Source organism: Polyergus mexicanus, unplaced genomic scaffold, assembly GCF_030449975.1.
Source record: "Polyergus mexicanus isolate NDT 795.1 unplaced genomic scaffold, iyPolMexi1.0 SCAF_22, whole genome shotgun sequence".
Taxonomy (NCBI): Eukaryota; Metazoa; Arthropoda; class Insecta; order Hymenoptera; family Formicidae; genus Polyergus; species Polyergus mexicanus.
Window position 1 is genome coordinate 2,295,706 of NW_027223342.1, and position 25,102 is coordinate 2,320,807.

The window sequence follows — 25,102 nt, forward strand, 5'->3', positions numbered from 1 at the left end:
AGAAAGCATATGACACGCTTATAAAAGGTGCTACAGATAGAGGACGTTGAAACGAACGAAATAGAATATCTGAGCGAAATATATGTCTAGCAAAATGTATCCGATCCCGAACAAGGTATGATTGATTTCTACGAAACCATCGCCGCGATTGTCGCGTGTCTGAACACACACGGACATTGTCTACTTCGATCTTTCTCGGCGTCGATAAAAAAGTGGAACTTGAGCCGACTGCGAAATAATGTAAAGAGGTAGAGATGGTAGGGACAAGTTGCTAGGTGATTCACGCTTTCCCGCATGTACAGACACCTGCAAACGCATATGTACGTGTAAGGTGTAAGGGACTGGGGTAAGCGGAGGTAGCGTTACCACCGCGACACAAGGACGCCAGTCATTGATCACCTGGTGGCTACGACCTTCGCCGATTACATCGTAGTAACGCATATTGTCATCGTCGACACCTCCGTCAAAAGAAAAAGAACTGATCCCGCAGGGATCTGCTTCATCTCGGTCGCTGGTTTGTTCGATATAATCAGCAATTAATCTTCGCGCCGAGAACGTTATTAGTTCGGACTCGTTTGTTTCAAATTGCAGTGAAGACTAATTGATTTTCAACATCAGAGTTATACAATCAAATTCGCGCGAAGAAAAGCTCTCTCTTAGTAATTTTCCTCCGGAGAGCGATGTTACACGATCGCGAAAATGAGTTTGTGGAAAAATGAGATTACCACGGGTATCAGATTCTTTCATAAGTTTAGCGCCAAGAAGCTAAGCAACTTCAACTTCAACTAATTGACTCAAAGATTTTATAAAAATAAAAGTAATATTTTTAATTTAAATAATTAAAAAATATATCGATAAAGTGTTATTTTAAAATAATATATAAATATATATTTAATATATTCTTCTCCCGTTAAAAATAAATCGATTAAAAGTCTATGTGTGTGTGTGTGTATATATATGATTTGTGTGAGTGTGTGTGAAAGAGGATATTAATTCTAGGATACTTTATGTACGATGAGAGGGGAATATTAATTCTAGGATACTTGGTGCGTGCTTTCCTTAACGAGTTTTCTGTCGCGGTTTTACGAACGCGAAGAGAGATTCTAGGGTCAGAAAATATTTTGGCACTTGGCCCATATCTCGCAAGTGCAGCTTATCGATTTTGCCGATAAAGAGAGAATGGACCCTTCTCGCTGTAAACTGGATATAATCTTTAGGTTTACCGAATTCGTGCGATATGAATTTCTTACATTTGTAAAATTTTTCGATGCGGCCGTTTCAAACAGAAATGCGCGTGTCGTAAAATCTAATATTTTTAGCAATCGTTTGCGGAAATCGTATTCCTTAGAGATAATAAAGTAATAAAAAAAAATGGATGAAAAGACATAAATTGCGTAGAAATGTTAAACAAGCTTAAATAATCGTGATAAATGTCGATACATAAATCATGCTAAAGCGATATTTTAAATTGATTTTAAATATATTAATATTGTATGCTAGAAAGAAAAAAGATTAGGCATATATAAAAATTCTCACGATATAATGCAATATAATTATTGACTCGACCATAACATTATTAATGTCTAATTGAAATTTTCACCGCATCGTGTAATAAACTTAGACAACGATATCAAGGCAATATGAATAAAGCATTATTTAATTGTTGTTATGAATTGCATACTGAAAATGGAAAGCATGCGGATAAAGCGAGTTTGCAATACGCAAAGCGTTATCACTTTCGAGATATTTAAATGCTAATGTTTTTTGTAAATAATTACAAAGGAATAGTTTAATAAATACACAAGAGACAGAAATATATAATAGAGAGATAATAATATATGAATTATTTGAATTAAAATGAAATAATGCAAGGCTTGCATTAAATATATCTTTTTACATTTTTGAAGAAATTTCTCGTAACCATAGAAAGCAAGTGACCATTGACAGCTTGATATACGAGAAATCGAATTAATCAAATTGTTGCCATTTTGTTGTCGGCTTTCCTCGGACAGTGCAACCCGTACGCAACGCGTGACGTAAATGCGCAGAGGTACACGTGGATGGACACATACATACATGCTGTTTCTCTCGTAAAGTTGAATTACTCGCGTTACAAAGTTGATCGCTCGTATTGCGGGCAGCTTAAAGTACAATTTCTTGCGAATCTACGCAAATCGTGATATTAAGCGAGGCTTGCGTAAATCTTCCTCTCTGAGATTGCAAATTTCTGGATAAACTCTTTCTTGGCAAAACTTGATGTCTCTAGGTAATTTATAACTAAACGAGAATGCAATGAATCTGAAGCATTTTGCAGGGAGGCGATGACTAATGCCGAAGAGAGATGCCTAAGCTAAAGCTACTTGGTACAGATTGCATCGAAGCATCGATTGCGAATAATCTTATGAGTAGTGATTTATCGCTTTCGATCGAATTGAATCGTCGGTGTGTTCACTTTCGTTTATTAAAGAGTGTTTTAAGTTTCCAAGATTGCGCGCGTTGTTACGCAGGATTTTATGTAAAGCGATTCATGATATAAAAAATTGTCATAGGAATTACAGCTTGGAAAAATGTCGTAACGGAAACTTTCTTGTTAAACTTAAAAATTGATATAATAATAATTTTCACGTTATAATTATCTTAATTTTAATTTTATTTATAAGTTATGTGTATGTGTGCGTGTGTGTGATATTTCAAAACAATATATGGATATATGTATAACACACACACATATATAGATACATATATACATATATGTACGTATGTATATTTTGCAAGAATTTATATTCTTTCTAGAAGAAAATTCTTTCTTTTTTTTTTTTTATTATAATGTTTTTATGGATGTCTCTAATATGTGAAATACGCGAGTCACTTTATAACAAACTGTACATTATTTTAACAATGGCATGCAATAAACGCAGCAATTCCTCCGTTTGTCGAGTATTTTATATTTTTATTTGTACTTTTTTTAATTTTCTACTTGGAAGAGGAGCTTCGTTCAAAACACACGTTCACACCGTTCGCGGTTCGGCGTTCACTGCCGTCATCGACGACCGGACTCCTTCGTCGTCGTCGGCGCACGATCGTACTACGGTTCGCCCGCCGACTTTCAGGGCCGATCGATCGGCGATCTCGCGTCTCTTCGACTCCCGAAAAACCGAGTCTCGTATTCGTATGTCGCCTCGAGAGATCGCGAGGATCTACCTGGATTACAACCTTCGCGATCCTCGAACGTGGATCCTCGCGATCATCGGCGATCCCCGGCGAACCACCACGTCGACGTGTCGTGTGAGTGCACGATGTACCCTCGTGGGAAAAACGATCTTTTAGGCACCGTCGTTCGCGAACGATTGGTCAACGATCCCGATCACTCGCGGCTAAGTCGGCGTGGGGTACCACACTGGTCGCTACTACTCGGTCCTCTGTCATAATCTTGAGTGAAAAAACGAAGGGAAAACGCGCGTGTCTCGAGGACCTCGAGCACGGAGGGCGCGACGTTGAACGAATTGATCGCGCGGGGGACTGACTGTGTGTCTCTCTCTCTCTCTCTCCCCCTTTCTCTCTCCCCCCCCCCCACGAAATCCGAGAATGTGAAAGTAGGACGGTCTTATCACCGTTCGCATGTGCGATCTTCCTTCGCCGAGGATGTGGACGGAGTGACGACGAAGCTACCTGACGAGCGGAACAAGGCGCAGACACTGCGACACTGATCGGAGCGCCCTATAACGGGAAGCTCGCGAATTTCTCGCAACCCTCTCTCGCAACCCTTTTTGTCCATCCCTCTCGTTTCGATACGCGTGCGCCCCGATAAGTCGCTCTTCCTTCGTCCTCTTTCGCTGCAGGCAATCCGCCAGCCACAGCGGACTCGCCTCTTCACCGTTCGACGTGTGTGTGTGTGTGTGTGTGCACTTCCGTACTTCCGGTATCATCTTTATTTCGGTACGATCTCTTCCGGAAAATCTCGCGCGACCGGATGCTATATTTTCGACGCGAGATCCTATTCTTGTTCACTTCGCGGTAAACAAGCGGATTGAATATTCCAGGAAACGTCGAGATTCTCGGCGAATTACGTAGATAAATCGCTAATATTGTAGAATCTGCTTTTGCGAGGAGTAATCGATGGAAAGAATGAGTCGAAGATAGTTGATATATTATTTGTAAAATTGTAAACACGACTATCCTAGAAAATATCCTTTTGTTTTCGTTTGATTAATGATATCTTCGCAAAAAGATGATTTATTATAGTGCTATTTCATTCGTTACGATCACTCCATCTGAAATTTATAGCACAGACATTTATCCTAGGAACGAAACGCGCTGTCTCGAGCCATTAATTACCGTTATTAATTAGTCACTCTCGTGTTACTTCTATTCCCACGTTTGCCTCCATTCGTAACGGTCTTCCGACACAATTATGCAATTCCGATTGGAATTAAAACGGTAAGTATCGGAATTCATTGTCCGCGAGAGATATCGAGAATTCGCCACGAAATGAGCGAGGCGCGTTAGCCATTCGTTGATGCTATTAATTACTGGCTGCTCGATGTTACGTCGCATGGCTGTTATAATCTCCATGGGTACACAAATTCTCGAAATCTTGCGAAAGAGCTCGCTAAGAACAGCTGATACTATTTTGGGTCTTGAATCTCATGAATTTTTATTGCACGTATGACTCAAAGCGGCCACAGCTGCGTCAAAGATTTTATCGTATCTGAGATGTTGTATTTTTTTCATTAATAAATTTTTAAAACGATATTTACGGACGTAACTAGCTTCCATCGTGACGTTAAACGCGACGTATTTTATATTGCGCTATTGCAAAACAGGTAAAGGGAATATGGTTCTTTTGTAGAGCTTTTAAACAAATCCGTTTGAAGAAGAAAAAACTTGTCAGCGCTTTTCCATGTTGAAAAAATTGATTTATTGATGCCGTTATAATTATTGCAGCAACATCCGTGATAAAAATCCCTGCAATGTTGCGATATCGGATATCGATATATCGGAAATTCGGCAGCCATTCTTGGTTCATATAAATAAACACAGTGTGTGTGTGCGAGAGAGAGAGAAAGAGTTTCACTCCCGTTAAGCCTCGCCGCGAAATGATGGTTAAATGTTGTTCGTAAATCGGAGCAATTACATTCATAATTTATATAATTGCTTGGATTAACACGCCTGGACCGCAAACTAATGATCTAAGTTACAACAATGCCAAAACTACTACAGACGATAAATATGCATGTTACAGCTTTTGGGGAAGCCCGTGTACTTTGTTGAGTAAATTGAATTTGCATATTGCAAGCCGCGATATGTTTCAACAGATAATTACAACGTTAGAGGAAATAAACGTTGAATTTTAATTGTTTCATACATGTAGGAGCGTAAAGCTTTAGTGTATTAATAATTAGACGCATATATGTATAAAGGGGATCCTCGTTAAAATAAGATTTTCAAAAATTTAATTGTCCCGAAAGACTTGGCGCGCTACTTGTCGCTAAACTTTGCTCCGATATTTCTGAGAGATACAGCGTTGAAGAACAATGTATCGTCAACTGTGCTGATAAAGAATTATTCTCCGTAAATAAAATGTCACTTCCTTCATTTATGACGATTATTTTTATTGATCGATACAACGTATAAAAAAAAAAAAAAAAAAAATCAATCTATATCTCTCTCGAATTATATTACTTTCTGTCAAATTATTTCATGTTTCGCGAGAGTCGCGCGATGTCGCGGATGTAATTTGAATTTTTTTTCAATGACGCGATATCAGAAACATTGATATAAAAAGAGTCGCTTTTTTATATTTCACAGCGTTATTACTTTGGCGGGACATGGTCGGACGGATTTATCATGCGAAACAGTTTTCAATTTCGCGCATGGCAGATAATATAAATTGAAAATATTCCGTTGATCTTTTTTATCCATCGCGGGGATCTCTTTAAGAATCCGCGGGGATCTTCCATCTCGCACCGATCGCGCAATCGCTGTAAAATCAACGTCATTTCGCGAGAAATCCACGCTGCGGAAATTTCCGCCTACGAGACTGCGGCACAGTCGGATTGGCGCCAGTCAGGGCCGTATTAATGTAAGGCAGTATGTTAAACGTATATCCGTGTACAAACAATCTCCTCCCCCGACCACCCCTGCACTCTGCTGCTCTACTAAATGTTTAAAAGCCTGCACGTTCCCTCGCATTTTTCATGCATCGTCTATAACCGCGTACTGAATATGAAACAAGGAGAAATTATATTTAAAAAAAAAAAAAATTTCTTCATCTCCTACGCTCTCGATGAAGAGAATATAAATTATATTTGATACACAAGAATTAATAAAAATGTTTGTTCAATAAAAAAGTAATTGTTTAAAAACGGAATTTTTGGTAAACCATATAAGTAATTATTATATAATTATAATCTTACTATATTAAATTTCTCTTTCTCTCTCTCTCTCTCTCTCTTTTATCTGCTATTATCGTGTGTAATTATTTCTTGATATATTATTCTTAAGATTTTGTTGTATTGAATAATTAAAGACAATCAATGATGCGAGAGCCGAAATTTAATTCCTTATCAAATTAATTTCTTACGCGAGGAAACATAAATCGTCTCGGAATAGCGCGGAAACATCAGAAATTCGTTAATTTGGCAAATGTATTTCGTGATGAAAACACGTTTCAGATGATCGGCATCAGCAAATGAGATTTAACTTCTCGACGAACCCTATCCTTTTATATCACGAAATCGAAGTGCTTCGAGTGAGCGAAAAAACTTTTTCACCCACGAGAGAGGGGTTGACATTTTCATTTCCGGGAAACGCTTTCACACAAATTTCAATTAGCATCGAACAATTTTGTCATGATGCTTTTAATTGCCTGTCGTCTCTCAAAACATTCACGAAAACACGAGAGATACGATTGCAAACTTTCTATAAATTCAATTTATATAAGTCTACTTTATATTATGCATATATATATATTAATTAAGAGAAAAACATTATTAAAGAATCAAATTCTCAAATAGTCTCGTGTCTTTCAATGCTGCAGTTTTTCGAGACTATCGAGTGTATTTCTTCTCGCGGAGATTCTGTAAATATTTCTTTTTTTAATTGCGATATAAGATTCACTTACCTGAGCGACTTTTTCTCCCATGTTCGGTGTATGCATCGCTCCTTGAAAATACTTTGCGGATCCATTGTCTTGTAAGGAAAACTGTAATGTTATAAAAATTACGTTTCATTATATATATAGTAATAAGATACTATCTATAAAAAAATTATGCAATTCTTTATAATATTGTATGATATAATTAAATCGAATTCCCAATAATGATTAAAAAATAATCCAAGCCAAAGCGCGAAAAGATCGAATACGTGGATGGTTTTCATATAGATCTTTACGTTTTTACACATAATAATCAAAACTCACTTTGTGTTTGATGGAATCCTGTCCCATCTGACTGAGAGATGGCGATTTCCGGTCCTTGGACATTCGCCATTTCTGCAGATCGCTTTCAGAAGCAACGCCAGGAAAGATTTTCGAATGTTTCGCTGCTACAAAAGTGAACGATGCACGTGAGGAGTCTTGCCTTTACGATCGTACCGATCGCGTGGCAATGCGATATCATCGTTATACGTATCGTTAATTCGGAATCTATAGGTGCGAAATACAGGCTCGATCGAATCAAAATACTATATCTTCATCGAGAGAATGGGGACAGCAACTCTCTAATGAGCTAAGTTACAAAATCAATCGTATTTACATACAATACATCGCTATAATCGACACCCCCTCGACATATTTATAACGATTACGAAGGAAGCTGTAGCTCTGTAATAATCTAGTACAAATACAAAGGCGCATGTGCGTACCGTAATACATGTGTCGATATAATTCTTCCAGTCGAGTGTTTTGTCAAACACCATTTACGGCATACATTACTAATCTAATACAACGATTCATCGAAGCGACCGTGCCAAACCAAATCTTGTCTCTCCGTTGAACATTTGAATTTCACATTTAATATTACATAAAAAGTGAAATAAAAACGTGTTGGAGAAAATATGCACGAATAAGAATAAAAAAATATTTAAAAAAATTATTATTCCCTTTATAAAATACAATATAATGCGCGAACAAGAAAATTAATCAAAGTACCGATAATCGCTTCGATGTATACGAGCAACTCGAAAAATAAATAAATAACCGAGCCTATATCTCTCGATCTAGAAGCGTTCAAGAGTGTGTTAGTAAAACGAGTCGGTTAATCCGCACTAGAAGCTGCATACCTGTGAAAGAAAGATCGTTTTATTGTTGTTCGTAAAAAAAGGTCGATCGTAAATCGAATGACGATGTTTCTTTTTCAATTAGACGTTACGTTGAATACTATACGTAATATTGTATATATGTATACGATGGGAGGATCGTGTCTTGCTATGGATGATTTATACAATGATATATGGCCGTTATTGTCGATCGCGTATTTTCACGATTACACGATGACTCTACGATATGATCGATAATATAGTATAATGGTACGTAATGATGCTCCGGGCGTGTACCCCGGATGCACCGTGATATTTGCGTAAGTATGTGTTGAAGTAAAAGAAGCCGTGAAAGGTCAGCCATTCTTGTCCCGTTGTAAAGAGAAGCGTAACTAACAAGAATTCAATCCTCGCGAAATCCTCCGGTCAGCCAAAATGCGCTCGAAGCAAATTCTTTGTTCTCGCCGAGTCACGTGATCGAAGAATCCGTCTCGGAGAACGAAGAGATCGAGACAAGAATAAATCCATCGCGTGATTTGAACGAAAATATTTATAAGATACGAGACAAATGTCAAATATTCGTCGTCTGATCAACGTATATTATATATTTTTTTTAAAAAAGTTTCGTGTTTTTCACATGTGGAAAAAAAGTACGACAAAATTTTTATATAACATTATAATTAAAACGAAAATAAAATGTAATGAAATTTTTTTCTCGATTAGGCTTAGCGAAGCTTAAATTAGACCGACGCGTTGGTTGACGAAGAAAATGAATTACTTTTCAGACAGAGTACAATTGAGGACATCTAGACGGACGGTTGACGATGAGTCCTCGGGATTTGCGAGTACAAAATGGCTGATCGAGCGAGGCTACAGTGCTCGTCTGATAATGATCAAAGGTATAAAATGATAGCGCTCTTTCACGTGGAGTTCAATGCTAGCATATTGTAAGTCAACGCGATATAAGGTAGTAAAGGTAGTATAAGTAGTACAAGTGTAATAAGTAGTAATAGTATATGAGTAGAATAAGAGTAGAGTAAAGTGGGGTGTAAGTGGTAGAAACAGGCCTATGAAAGCGCTCAATCGGACGTAAGTATAAGTACCGAGTCGTCTCTCGAAAGCTCATGATAACAAGAAAGCTGCAAGCGCTTGGTAAGTTGTAATAAAAGGGGTGCAAGCTCGCGCGCGCCGGTTGGCACTCGGTCGGTTAAAGGAAACCAAGGGAGCAGGGTGATTGCTCCCTCCTATTTTACCTTCAGCTAGATTATCGACTGTGGCTGGTCGTCGCTCGAGGGTGACGTGTTCGCTCCCTCGGCCCGCTACTAAAATAGTTTACCGAGATTTGATTTTGAATTGACAGTTTGTGACGGGGGGGGGGGGTCGCCATTAAGCTGATAAGGCGATACATAATGCATAAAATGAGATGGGGAAGAGGTGGGGTTGGAGAGCTCGGGGAGGCACTATCGTAATCCTTTGCTACAGGGAAGAGGAGTATTATAGCGTCTGAATATTGTATCTCGTGACACAGAGACGACAAAGATCCTCGTTCCCCGTTAGATATTTAATAAAACATTCTCGCCTCTAATTCAACATTACCGTCTCGCGATGAGATATTCTAGGAACGTAGCTTGACGTTCGTTGAAACTTTTCCCGATACTGCGCGAAAGTACGATTTAAGACAGTTGTCGTCAATTCGATACAATGTAGCTCTTAATTAAGTTTCTTGTGTAGAAAAAAAAAAAAAAGCATAAGTTACTTAGCATCTATATAATATATAACGAATGCTGTTTCTCGCGACGATTTTGTTACGCGTTGAAGGCATATAACGCCGATTACTTTGGGATATTTTTTTCACGGCATCTTCTTACACGATGACAGGACTAAAAATAAACGCAAGATCCCTTTCTTTTCGGGGCAGAATTTCCAGCAAATCTCTCCCCTTTCTTATCTGTTCAGTGTCCTAAAATAATGTTTTCGTTATACTCCTCTTCACAAGCGAAGGATTATCATGTGTTATCGGTTGACGTTAAGAAGGATGACATTTAATCGGACGCACTTAAACGGAAATCGTTTCTGCGTTCCGGATAAACTTTTCGCTCTCTTGGCAAAAGCAATACTAAATCACGTAGCAATTACATGATTGCCTATCGCATTTCAAATGTTGGCTAGTACAATTACCAGGACTGTTGGGCGATCGCAATCCAAACCAAAGAGCGTCTCTCGGACTTACCGAATGTCTGTCTAGTTGCAAATTTTATTCTACGATTTTGAGAGATTTTTGCAACGTAACCGCGAGAATAAAGGGAGGTTTATCGAGAAAACATAACGCGCTCTTACTTAACTGCATTTTTTTCTCTCTCGACAGTTTTACGCATTAATGTAAAATAAATATCAGTGCAATATTATATCAGATATGAAAAATTGATCCTCGCAATCAGTTATATAGATACACATACACACATATATGAAAAAGGGGACGAATAATTCTAATTTTCCGGTTAAGCGTAAATTGCAAGCTTTCTGTGTTCGACGAGGAATTTCTCTTCCGACATACTCTCTCCTTTTTCCGCCGCAATGAACGATATAAAGACGATTTATCTATCAGTCCCTATCTGCAAATATGCAAGAGCTCATGTATATTCCACGTTATAGGGAATGCAATGCGCGGTACGAAAGGCCAGGTGATCAACTATCTGTCAATATCCGCGGCATGAAACGTCGCATGCAACGATATTATTATTATCCACGGTTCTATTAATTGATATTTAACTGCGAGACGCATGTATACGCGCGGTTACATGTGCCGTTCGTAATTACAAACTCGCTCGAAATGTTTTGAGAAAATTTCTGTATTTTTCCCGGAATATTAAACGAGCGAAGGTCTTCGTAACGAGAATCGTCGCATGGTCGAGAAAATTATAAAATTAACGTTATTTTTTTGAACTTGTCGAAAAAAGTTGTATTGTTTTTTTTTTCTCTTGAATCTGTTAAAAATCAATCGACCATATTGGCCTTAAAATATATATATTGTAATTAAGAGCGATTCCTTCAACCTGTCTGAGATTAAAGCTATCCCTTTTAATTGTTTAAGAGAAATGTTCGTCGGTCATAACTTGTCTACCATCCTCGCTATTTTCAACGAAATAAACTGCATTTTACTGGTCACGATTGAAATGCAGCAATGCAGCTGGGGGAACGAATATATCGTCGGAGAACATATATATATATATTTTTTTTTTGTTATTTTACATATATATACACGGACACAAATATGTATATATGTAAAATAAAATATCGCTTCACAGAAAACGCTAATAAGAGATCAGACAATTCGGGACACGAAGAATAGAGTATAAAAACGATGTATGAGGGAGAAAATGATTGTGCGCTTACAGACGCTGCAGGTGAGGCTGCGACAAGGCGCCCTCGCCGTTTCCGCTTTCACGGCTCTCTTCGAGATCGCGTCCAAACTCGCCGCGTGAGAAACACTCCGCGAGGGTCCCTCGGCGGCGCCCCCCGATGACGAATTTGCGCCCTCCCAGATTCCCGACTTTTGCGAGACCTGAAAGCACGACGCGATCAACTATAATTAAATCCCCCATGTTTAATGACAATACCTAATCAACAAGCGAATCTCGTGGTTATTAAGAAATACGAAGATTGATCGAAATATTGTTTATTAATATTATTAATTAATGCCTCTGCTTTTTCTCTTTCCATTTCCTTCTCATCGACGTTTCAGGATTTACAGGAAAAAGGGATTTTTCCGCAGTCTTACATCGGCAGTGCGACAGCCAGCGTCCTTAAAATTCGAGGAATCCCGGGTCACCGTGTCGGGCACGTACGGCTGATCCTATTAGCTCGGTTCGATAGCAGGCTCGGCGGCGTCCATTACGTCCAGTCGACGGGCATGCTCGTGAAATTGAAACGAACGAAAGAGGTAGGTGGGTGGGTGGGTGGATGGGTAGGTGCGAGAGAGAGAGAGAGAGAGAGAGAGAGAGAGAGAGAGAGAGAGAAAGAGAGACAGAGATTCATCGCTCGCCGCCGATGTACGAGAACTTAACATATGGTCGGATTGTATAGCAGCGGACTCATGCATGCGCCATTAACCCGCGATTATGGTCGTGCGATAACCTTTGCCCGTTCTATAGCTACCTATACATGTCGGTCGCGGCAAAACTTACTTACGGTCTCGGAATTTCGAGGGCTATCGCCGCCACGTGCATGCTAAACGCGCGTTTCAATTACGGACGTGTACGTATCGGGGGAAACGCGATTAAAAGGACCAAAATTTCGCGGGGGATGGGAATTTCCCCTCTCCTTCTTCCCGATAAAAGAATTATTCCCATAATCAAAGTGTCTAAATAGTGTCAATCCCATCGAACGGAATCATTAGCGTAACAATTCTTCGCTAGTCTACATTTTACTCTCGATGATTTATGATTATTTTATTTTCCAATGACATGGTGAGAATTAAACGCGCATCGTAATTGCCAATTACCAATGACGTTTTTAATTACCGCCCTTAATTGATCCCGATGTCGATGGGTCCTCGGACGATCGCGTGCTCGCGGTAGCGAAACGCTCTCGCTGATAATAAATGCGCTCTTCTTTCTACTTACATCGCTCACTCCCTCGGGACTGGCGATGGGAGCGGTTGTGCCGGGCTGCGGTACGACACTCGGGATGATCGCCGATGTTGTTGCGCCACCATTGTTGTTGCTCCCCGCCGACAATGGGGGCGGCAGACCCGGCGGTGGCGTGCCGGTCCTCCCAGGACCCCAAGATTCCATCATTGTGGGCGAGCCGCATGTTAACGGGCTGGAAAGTCACATAAATTGGAATAATTCATGAGACTTGTCTATGATTAATCACGTTTGCCGTATAATATTAATTAATTTAAACAAAGAAGAAAATTAATGAAAAAAGAGACGATATCTCAGAGATTTATACATTTTTTAAAGACTCATCTCTCTTTTTCCCGTGATAATTCTTTTTATCGTAATTGCGGAGACTTTATTAGAGGTAAGCTTTTTACGTACATCTCGATAGCTCAGCGGAATCTAAGTTACCCCCGTAACTTTATAAAAGATTGAAGCGATGGAAGAGAGAGAGAGAGAGAGAGAGAGATTTCCGGAACGCGGAATATCTCGGATACTCCGGAGCACTGAAAAACGAAACGGTCGTCTTCCATTAGCTCGATCAGGAAATTGTAGCGCGCAATGATGGGCAGCTCGTTATCCCCGTTACCGGGAAGTGACGTTAATCCGGAAGATGATTCGCGGATAACTCTGCACGTTTGCAAATGGCCGCGTGGCGGTCGACGAGAAATTGTACAATATAAATCCTAAGGTTATGGGGATGGTCGATATCGCGCGCGATACACGGAACGGAGGTCAGACTACCGCGAGTGAAGTGTGTCAGTGTTAGACTTGCCAATCGATAAACAACCTCAACCCGCGACGGCACGACACGTGGCTGACGCGTGTTCGTGCGTGCGTGCGTGCGCATATTAATCGTGCCAATATATTACTATCGTCGTTATTTTGTTAAAATACTCGTCCTTCTTTTCCGTAGACAAGATGAATGCGTGTTCGATCTCTGGATAGTCCCTGGTGTCTTTTTCTCGGCTCCACCGCTCCCAATTCGCAGGCAGTATGTTTTCGTAACGCGATTAGGTTCGATCGGGAGTAATTATTTAACGGGATATGTATATGTGTTAGCTGCATACGTTCTGGTAAAGGTAAACTAACGTACAAACAGCCAATTATGAACACCGTATTCGAGTGTATTGCGTAATATAATGATCCTCCGGCGTCCGCGGGAGTCATTTGTCCGCCACAACAACGATACGATTGGTCGCTTCGTTAAATTAATTATTGTTCTTCTCTCTCTCTCTCTCTCTCTCTCTCTCTCATTTGTTAAATATACAAATGTAATCTTGAAAAAAAGTATTATATCTTTATTTTCGAATATAGCTTAAATTATAAGGAAATTAAGAGAATGCCTGTTGCAACAAATCAAATTAGAATCGACTCGAACACACCTGCGTAGCAATGGCAAAGTTACATATTTACGTTGAAATTAGAAAAATAGTGATAGCGTGTTAAACGGAATAAACGTCGTGGAATCTTGAATTTTACCGCGCCGTAGAATTTTTCTCTAAATTATAATTTCACTCGACAAATCTACTTTACACGCCCGCAATTTTGCGAAATACCGCGCGGTTTAATTATCATCATTCGGATTTAATTAATTAATCCCGCGTCTAATGTGTCAAAGGATTTAACAGAAATTAGTAAGCGCTCTCGATGAAACAGGTCACCGCTAATTGAACGTAAAAACTCGGGAGCGTAGCAAATGCGGAAGGGTTGAATGTTGTTGACGAGGGGGGAAAGAGAGAGAGAGAGAGAGAGAGAGAGAGAGAGAGAGAAACAGACAGAGCGGCATTTAATTGGCTGAAAAGTTTATACGATCGATGGATCGTCGCAACATCACGGTTGCATCTGCAAGAATGTCGTGATGACGAGCCGCCGCACAACCCTCTTCACCCCTCTCTTTCAAGACTTCCGGCGCGCTAGGGACGAGGACCCGAATGATATCCGCGTTTGGAAAGTGTCCAACATGTTCGATATAAAACGGCGAATGGCCGAAACGACGTCAACGCGACAGGAAAGTCTCGTAAAGTGGAGCGAGAGCGACTCGTCGATACACAAAGAGAAACGAGCCTCCTTTGTCCGACCCTCTTTCGCGAGCTCTCGTCTCGCGAAAACGGTCCTCGCTCATCCCTCTGTTCGGCGATTTGTACGCATGAGCAGAGTCGCGAACGGGTCAAGTTCGTCATTCGGACAAATGAAGATGCGGTATTTATCGTACGGCGATACAACGATCCGTATATTTTTCATTTTATCGTGATTCGCGAAATTATTGAGACCTTCTTCTTCATCTGGATCTTAATGTCTTGCGACAGTTTTAGCTGTCTCAAAAACGCTTGAAAAAAAATCTACAAAAAGTTAAAAAATAAATTTTAAGCATTTTTTTTTTTTTTTTATCGATTAAGACTTTTGGGATATTTCTGTTGTTGAAATATCGAAAAAGTCAAAATGGCTGATACGTGATCCTTTAAGGGTTTTGAATTAATAATGAAAAAAAGTATAATATAAATGTCCAACTACGTAATCACGATCGGCCCTCGAAGATGAAACTATTAGCAACGGCGAACGGAGTTATCGCGACGACGAAAACAGCTAGAACCCGTCTAGTAAGATCGATGGATCCTGCACCGGTTATTTCGCGTTCCGCGTGTCGCAGGGGGCTGAATTTTATCGCCGGATGCGATCAGCCGAGTTGCGCGCGTGGTAGATTTATCGACATTTACAGCGAAGTAACCCTGACATCGATTCTCTCAACGGTCGTGTTGACAGAGTGATTTTGTAATACAAATAGAATTAAATGCACTTAATGGTACGCTGTTCCTTTTCACGGATAAAGAGAAAAAAAGGAAAACTATTTCAACATTTCGAACGCCAATTTCGTTAGAGACATACAGAAATAAAAGCATATATGTATATATATTGTATATTTCTCTCTCTCTTTTTTATTATTGTTTTTTGAAGGATTCTTTTCGAGAACGCATACAAGTGAATAAATTCAATTCAATTGAAATATTAATCAAGACTGTATCGCTTTTCAGAGTTCGATACGGAGTTCGTAACGGGCAGCGTATGAAAAAGCCATTAGCGCAATTTTCTCAATCAGAAAAATATCTGATTGCGTTTATTCGCTCGCATGTCAATAATTTGCGCACGGTGTGTCGTTAGCGTTCCGATGACATTTCCATTGGAAATGGCGCGTATGCAGTGACGATAATTTGTTTTCGGATGAAATAGACGAGCAATTACGGAGAAGCTCGATGTACTTGGTCTACATACCTGTTCTAAGATCGCGTCTTCGTCGTCGCAAATTATTGACTGTTCTGGTACTTTTTGCGATAAAAATGCAAATGAATGCAATATTTGTTTCCAATGCCTACATAATGTTTCTTCCTCTGACAAAGCTATTTCAAAGAGATCGTTGGCGAAAGTAACTTCTTCCATCGCAAGTTTGTGCGCGCATCGATACGAAAAAGAATGAGTCATTCCTGTGAAGGAAACGATGAATGCCAAGTTCCTTTATTAACGCGATTAACAAAATGTTTTCGCGACGCAGCGAGTTTCGCCACCATTTAACTTTCTCATTTGATTAATTGTAATATCCTGATTATAAATGTGCGTGAATAAATGTGTCCTATGATTCTATATATTATATAGTTTCTCCACGCCCCCTTTCAATCGTGCACGCTATCGTTGGGTGTGTACGAGAAATTAGAGCGGAAAATAGCGTTCTCGCATGTTTAAATCAGTTTAGCGGGTGGTAGTAGTATAGTCGCGATCATGATTTCAAAGTATCATCTCCAGAGTTTCATAATTGCACGCGTCATCGATCCAATTATTTACGCAATATTTACATCGCGATAAAAAAAAAAATCTTCTCAATTTCCCCACCCCCCGAAGGTTTAATCTATATCATTATATTAGCAGATTACTTTATGAAGCTCCGGTAGTTTTTCCATCGACAAAACTCTCGCCATGACTTTATTTCGCTATAATTAATTATAGCTATTTAGCTTTTTCTTCATAATTGTCTCACGATATGCACAGCTGTGTTGTAAATCGGTGTGACCTCAAAAGCCGTTTTTACGATTCCTACGTTAATTAATTTCAAAGCGAGCGAGTTTCATCCTTGGAATCGACTGGAATGCGTGTTCTCACGCGAAGGTCTCCGAGTGCGTGTATAACGCTATGTTTCGTCGTGGAATTAGTGCATTTTGCTCGGCCCAAAATGCTCGACGCGATTGCTAATTTAGAGAAATCCTCGGCAATCCGAATATCTTAAATCCGAAGTTGCTATATTAATTTCCCTTCTGCAAATCTAATTCTAATGCATCGTTATTATATTTTGTAAGCGATAAAAAAGCGACCTAATATATATTAGTGAAATAGCAAATATCTAAATAAAAATGGAGAGAGAAAGAAAAATAAAAAGAAAAGATTCGCTATATTTTTTAAAACTGCATAAAGAAATAAAAAAAAATTTCCACCACTACCATTCATTCACATATATACATATAATAATTACAATCTGACAAGTAAAAAAATGAAATATTAATGCCAGTATTATTCTCTCTCTCTCTCTCTCTCTCTCTCTCTCTCTCTCTCTCTCTCTCTCTCTCTCTCTCTCTCTCTCTCTCTCTCTCAACATCGGACAATGATTGAATTTTAATTGAAATACTCTTATAATAATAAAATGTATTTTAATTTATTGTCGGCTGTTTTGAAAAAAAAAAAAATACATTTATTAAATATTAAATTACCATTCAATTGATTAAATTAAAGTAAAAAACAATCACAATTAAAAGTTTCAATATAATATGTAAAATATTAATATAAAATTAGATTAGTTAAAATAATTTAGATTAGCGTTTCTTGAGAGATTTAAATGTGTATAATCGAACGATACGTTTTTAACAAATCTTCCGACAGATATGCTAAACTAACATACAAGTAACGAATTATCGCCATTCTTGGTGATGATTGCACGACTCGCGTTTGCTAATTCATTCTTGCATCATTCGCGCGTCGTTTGATTTTTACGTAAGGTTTCGACGAGTAACGATCATTGAGAGATTCCTATTATCATTCGGCGTCCGTGCCTGGACATTTGCATACATCGTGGCGGTTACGTGTCAACCGTTCTTTACCCTGAAATACTCTGCCTTGAAATTCTAATGCCCGGAGCGTGATATAAGCGGAGCACAAGATATAATTCCCACTCGTTCGGATACGTATCCAGACGATAACCACCCTCGGTAACCTCGGTTTTTCTCGGAGTCATAAACAGCTGTTAATTTCTCGCCCGAAACGGGGGCTATTTCTTCAAACTAGAAAACCACGAAATAAATCTTATTGTTAACGCGGATCGATATAGAGCCGAGACAATACTAAATCCCTTTTTAGCCGCAAACAACACTTCCGGGAACGAAATGTGCCGGCTGGGCGATGCTGCGGGGAGGATTATAAGACTCGATTTGTATCCGGATGGGTGGAGCCTGAAATGAGCTTACACCGACCAAGTTGGGACATTATCAAAACTGCTTTTGTGTTTCGAGCGCTGGAAAAGCTCGTCGCAAGCGGCGCGTCAACGCATTTCGAAAAACAATCTCGTTATACGTATATATACCTTTTAAGAAAGTTTTTATACGCCGGTCTAGAAATCAGGAAATTAAAAAACCCGAGATTTTTACGTCGAAAATCATCGTTCGAGATTCGCGAAGGACGCGACGAGAATATTTTTTAATTTGTAAATTAATTTACATTTCAACTTTGTAAATTTAAACTTTACATCAAACCCACAGACTGTAAATATTGTACATCGGAAAATTTGTCGAATTGGCCAGCGGCAACTTTGCGTATAAATTACGTAACTACTTTTGCTTATTATCTCTCCTCGTTATTTCACGGCGTCGCGTGCTAACGAGGTTTACTCTTAAAACGTGCATCGACCCGGAACACTACCAGCTACTTCCGGTCTCGTATCAATCCATCCTCGAGCAGATGCAGCGAATTACTTTACGTGCCTTAACATGGTTCTCGAATCATTTCATGGTCACGAACGGTCTTTTGATTGTGAGATATAATCTTATGGTGTGAGCGAACGCATTCATTCATTCATTCATTCAGCCGTGGGTTCGCGTCTTTCCATTCATTAAGCCTTCGACAAAATCGCCTGAAATAATCGTCGAATATTTCGATCGAGTCTTCCCCGATCAGTGTCTCGGAAACTCAATATTTTATCTCGCGTAAAATTCTTGCCGTATATAAGAATATAATTGCTTTATGAATAATTTTATTTTTTAAATATGATTTTATGACACTGATCGGGGAAGGTTTGATTGAAATATTAACTCGCGTGATTTTTATTATACTGAAAAAAAGAGAAACGGTCTAAAGTTATACAACAATAAAATTGAAAGATACAGAAATATGCCGGTATATAATAGCCTGTAATTTTAAGTCGACTCCTGCCCATATTTCATATCCTTGCCAGTGATGGAAATTAATACGATTCTAGCGTGCGATAAAAATCGTCTGTCGCGTCTATCGCCGATAAGTAAATACGACACGCACGAGGGGAGGCACGAGGGGTGAAGACATTGAACTACGCTCAAGGCGCAAAAATTGTTTCCATTCTTTTCCGCATAGCCTTGCAGAAACGATTTCTCAAACCTTACGCGGCGACGACGTTGCGTGACTCGCCTTGAAATGTACAGCGAGACCGCGATGGGATATTCCTCTTTGTCATCGTCGTCGCTGCTTTAACGGAGCTTTCCGAGTATTCAGCAATGAAACTTTGCCATCGTCGCGAGAAAATAAAGCTCCATTCGCGATCCGCGGAATTGCTCGTTCTTGCCGCCAACTTTTCCAACAGAGTCCTTTTTTTTAGAGTCCAACTCTTGCGAAAGAGAGCCGTTTGATTCCCATTTTTCACGCCATTTCACACGCCATCGCGGGATTTCGATTTGGCATTGCTCGATGCCAAATGGTTTGAATATAAAAGCGCAAATTACGTATAAACTCTCCCAATTGCGAGAATTCTACCTTAATAAATTAAAAAGATCCTTGCCGTTTTATTCGCGTCGTGCAAAGGAGTCGATTTGCTTCGACGATGTTCAATATTACGATGGTAAAAAATATATTTTACTATTTCTTCGGTAGTTAATTTTTCATGCAACGATAAGCTGGATTCATGATTTACGAGATTAGAAAATAAGTCAAACTGAATGTTTCGAAATATTGTATTTACGACGTCGTAATTTGCAAGGCGTTCGTTTCAATTTGCATTTAACGTTCGACTCTATAATATCTTCACATTTGTAATGAATAGATTAAGTATATATCGGAAAAACGTGCGATATATATGGATATAGACCGTAAAAAATTTTCTAAAAATTCACACACATTTTTGTCTGAATTTTCAGATCTGGGTATCCGAAAGAAATTTCAGACAATCTATCTTAATCGACAGAGTCATTTTTCTAAAAGTTCAGAAGAGTGTATCTAAAAATTGGAGTGTTTTGAAAAATTCAAACAATGTATCTGCAAAGAGGCTACAGACGCATTGTCTCAAGTTTCGGTCAATTTTTTTACAGTGTATAATAAATATTACGAAATAAAAATATGCACGCATCGATAAAGAATTGCGCGATATTTCGTATTTTATCGCTCGACGTTCTCCATCCGGCATCTATCCTCGTCACGCATTGTGCCCGCGCGGCTCGATTAAGGGTTGGCTTTTCGATTGTAACGCGTCGTCGCGTGCAGCAACGCTCGCTTGCTCGGGTTCACCTTGAAGACGGTCTCCCTCTCTTTCTCTCTCTCCCCGTTAATTTCCGTCGGCCTCAAGGTCGTAGACGCGATAGCATTATTCTCTGTCGTTTTTCGCGCTACCCGGCCCTCGACGTGCTTTATGCACGTCCGCCTGTAAGCTGTGTTGCGTGCGCGAGCTTGCAAGTCTCAAACGAATCGCCACTGCCACCGTCGATGCCCGGTTTCTTACCCACGTTGTCTTTGAACGTGAGTATTCTTCGATTGTGACAATCGAAGGGAAAAAAGAGTTTCAAGGCCGGGGAACACAATAAAGTACAATGCAAAACATACGAATCGCTAATTTAAAAATGCCATAGCAAGTTTGACAAACAATTTTCCAAATTGATAAGAAATGGTTCAAGAGTTGGAAAATCTACGTCTCAGAAAATTTTTCAAAGAATTTTTTTCTTACGTCTCGAGCTTCAATAATCCGTACTCGATGTGTTTGTTACAGCCTTCATTAGAATTCATGGAGACTATGGTGAGAAGTAAATTCCATTTCTCTATCGAATCGTGTCTCGGTTGTATTGTTCATCGGAGGCACAAAGAGGGAACTAGGTAAAGTTCCTTTACTGGTTTGTAAATCCACTTTCGGTTCTTTATTATGTTTCCTCGATAGTTATACTTCGGGAATTTATGTTTGTCTCTGAGCACGGCGATCTTGAGGAACGGCTCGGATGTCTTTTATTGAAAAGTCTCTGGCGAAAAAACATACTTTTCTATCTTTTTACTACGGTAAGCTACGATATATACAAAACTTTGATAATACTAAATCAAATATAGACTGTGGAAAACTTTGCGGTTATCATCGGAAGACAAATGGAGGGTGAAATTAAATTCCTGGATCATATCCAACTAATATCATCGGATTATATGTTTCCCGTATCGCGTAATTAATATCTGCCGATATATTCGATATTTTTTTTTTCCGAAAATGGATAATAATAAATTATATTTTTCCATTTGTCACGAGCGAACGGTGTAATAAACGGTGTAAAATCGTTAATGTGGTTTGATATTTTCTCTTTTTATCTTTATAAATTTTTTTTTTAATAATAATAATAATATTAGGGAAAGAAGATGCCAACAAATTTTTCATCGAAATGAAACCGATGGCGAATACAGCAATATATATAAAATAAATGTAAAAGAATCGCATTGCGCATGAGAAAACGATATGAGAGAATAGTGCCATTCGAATTCCCAACATTCTCCATTCGTTCGGAACTGTATGGTGCAATCGCCATGACCGAAATTGCTGCTGGCGAGAAATAATCGATCGATCGGTCCGCTCCCAACGACGCGGAATAAGCCCGCGGAAGCGCAACGTCCTGTTTGAAGAATGAAAGGTGGATTTGTTCTTCGAGTCTCTAACGAGCATCTTGACGCTCTCGTAAATCGAAAGGAGGGACTTTTTTATCCGGATCTCGTCGTAACTCCGAATAACGAAACGTAATTCGAACAGAGCAGAATCGATTACGACGACGACGACGACGACGACGAGGATGATGGTTGTTTACGTATTCTTCCGTCGCGTCGACGTTTCCGCAACATCCGGCTATTTACTCGAGCGTGTCGCTCGCGATCGTACGGATTTCGGAGCTGTCAGACGCTGCAGGGTGTGTGCTCGAGGGTGAACTCGAACCGAGAAACACCACCACCCGGTGCAAGGCGATATCAATTCCGATCTTTCGACACGAGCATATTTTTCCACACATGTTGGATACGTGCGTGTGCCTCTTCTTCGAAACAAAACTTGTACGAGATATGAAACCGCTTCGAATTGCAATATCGTCCGTTTCGCCGAGAATATGGAAAATTAGAAATTCAATAAATTTTACGGATTTAATTATGTAACTGTGCACGTTCGTTAAACTGAATTGAACTGAAATGCATTTCTTTATATTATCGTATTATAATTCAAAAAAATTTAATTTTTATCACGATTTATAAAATTCTCAACTATCTGTCATTCGCGGAAGAAAAGATATATCCCGATAAATTACTGTTTGCAAATTTGTTCCAGCACAGCTCGAGTCGATATTTCTAGCGCATATTTTCATGCAATAAATTCGTAAAAGTCTCTTGTAATTATTTCGCGAAATCTCAAATAATAAAAACGTTTTACTGCGTCGCCGTCGTCGTTATTATTGCATATTAACGCCAATATTAATGGCGAGTTACATCCTTGAGACAAAAGAATATTAAACTAGTGCCGGTATAAAAGTATAATAAATAAGAAATTAGAGAACGCTTTCCAGAGTTTATATTATCTATGAATCATATGGAATATAGAGAGAAGAGACTCGCGATATAACCGACGGCTCGTAGTTGTTTTGCGATCTTTTCGTCAGTCTGACGTTTCTCTGTTGGACGTGATTATTTATTCAAGCACGCTTCGACCAAGTCCAGCCATAATTACAAGTCAATCGCGTCTCGCGAAAATGTTACTCGGAATCTCGATAATATATCCCGAGGATATTTAACGCAAGGTACAACGCACGATTGACTTGCTCGATGAACGGACAAAATAAATCGATTTTAAATTATTTACGCGAGAAAGGGAAGTTTACGATGGAAATCTGGGACGGGGAAGTTTCGCGGACGGGAATAATCTGGTAATCCAATTCGTTTAAGAGAACGCGCGAGCGTTGAAAATATAAAAGGGCGAAATGTGCAGAGAAGAGTTGGAGAGATTCGACTCTCGTTACGGCTCGCAGAACCGTGACTAAAGTTTTTAAGTAATTGGCATCACTAATGTAGGAACGTAGGTTAGTCGCTGTTAGCGCTGTTAATGCCTCGCCGGCTACTTTGCATAGTAATCGATCAGGTAACGAGTTACCTGAAAAAGGCGATCTGTCGGCCCAGCTGATTGCCCGACTCATCGTCGCGAAACCACTCATGTATCGTGATATCGTTAGCGAGGCGAGAGAGAGAGAGAGAGAGAGAGAGAGAGAGCTCCGCTTCGTTACTCTAATTACCATGCAATGCTGCTTGATCAGATCCCTTGTACTCACCGACGGTACATCGTATAACGCGAGCTGATTATCATGACCCATACGCTGACATATGGAAATAATATTGTCCGAAAAACTCGAGATATAATTGCGTATTTTTATTATTGTGTTTATTCTTAATAAAATATTTATGAGTAAAGATATTTCTACAAGGTATGAATTTTGTTTCATGAAAATATTTGCTATTTATTATTTAGTCTAATTAATAAGAATTATTAGAAGAGATTAACTATATTAAAAAAAAAAAAAAAATTAACTATTAATTACTCAAATGAAAAAAATTATAAATGATGCGCAGCTTAAATTATTGTAAAATATTATTTTTTATATATATATAATATATATTTCTCTCTATATTTATACAGTGCGTAATAAAGAGAAACTAAAGTTTGTCTTGTATCGGAATTTACGAAATATTTTAATTTATAAATGCAATTAAAACAATTAAAATAAATATTTTAATTTATAAAGAGACTTTATAGGGAAAGACAAAATTCTATTTTATTATAAAAAAAAAAATAAAAAATGAAAAATGAAAAATGAAAAAAAAAGAAAAATTTTTGATCGAAATTAAAAATTGCAAGATTCTTCCTGAAATTGACAAATGTAATCGATGAACTCACCAGTTCTCAGAAGCCTCCTCGTCGAGGATGGTCCCGTCAGCGAGTCGATGAGGCAGATTAGCCGCCGTGCGCGGTCGATTCCGGACCCTTGGGGGACCAACGACACCGGTCCTCGACAAGCCAGCTCGGAAAGACGCCCTTGCCCTGTCGACTGCTCGAGTCAACGTCATTGAGTCTCATTAGTACTGTTAGCGGTCGGTGTTAGAGGGAAGTGGCAAGGCAGCGATTTGCATAAATTTACCGTCACAAGAAACGGCAATTACTGCCGCTTCCACGATACGCATAGTTTTTATTATCTACATACGCGATCCTCGGCTAATGTCAATATTTATAGAAAACGTGCAAAATAAACATGCCGGATCTGCGAGATGCAAGCCTTGTAATGTTTCACACGACCGAAACAATGTATTGTATATGTATGTATGTATGTTGTCAAGTCCCAATTCTCGGTTAAGCTAGCAAACAATTCGCGATAAAATACATCATGTTTAGAATTTGATACTAATCTTTCTTTCTCTCCTTTTCTCTCTATTACAACATTATCATTTTTTTTTATTATTCTCCAATGCTATCGTAATCGCCATTTCATTAAAAAAAAAAAAAAAAAAAAAAATTGTATGCGAGTTCTCTCTTATACATTTTTTATATACTTCTTTTTACAATATTATTGACTTGTGTAATTTTATGTGTCTAACATCTAACGTTGACGGGGTTTACTATTTAATGCTTCTGTTGAAACTTT

At 39.0% G+C, this 25,102-nt stretch overlaps 1 protein-coding gene across 13 annotated transcripts in view; it reads right to left on the minus strand.

Annotated features, from left to right (window-relative positions):
* Positions 1-25,102, minus strand: part of Sei (seizure) — a 97,371-nt gene that overhangs the window by 37,151 nt on the left and 35,118 nt on the right. For 9 of the 13 annotated variants that reach the window (XM_070312273.1, XM_070312279.1, XM_070312275.1 and 6 more), the window contains exons 4-9: positions 24,361-24,511; positions 12,879-13,077; positions 11,650-11,818; positions 9,510-9,578; positions 7,421-7,545; positions 7,124-7,204 (exon numbers count right to left, since the gene is read on the minus strand). In XM_070312273.1, coding sequence (XP_070168374.1) covers positions 7,124-7,204; positions 7,421-7,545; positions 9,510-9,578; positions 11,650-11,818; positions 12,879-13,077; positions 24,361-24,511 — 794 coding nt within the window. The remainder of the gene's footprint in view (positions 1-7,123; positions 7,205-7,420; positions 7,546-9,509; positions 9,579-11,649; positions 11,819-12,878; positions 13,078-24,360; positions 24,512-25,102) is intronic. The other 4 variants (XM_070312277.1, XM_070312282.1, XM_070312284.1 and 1 more) reach the window with 2 other exon arrangements.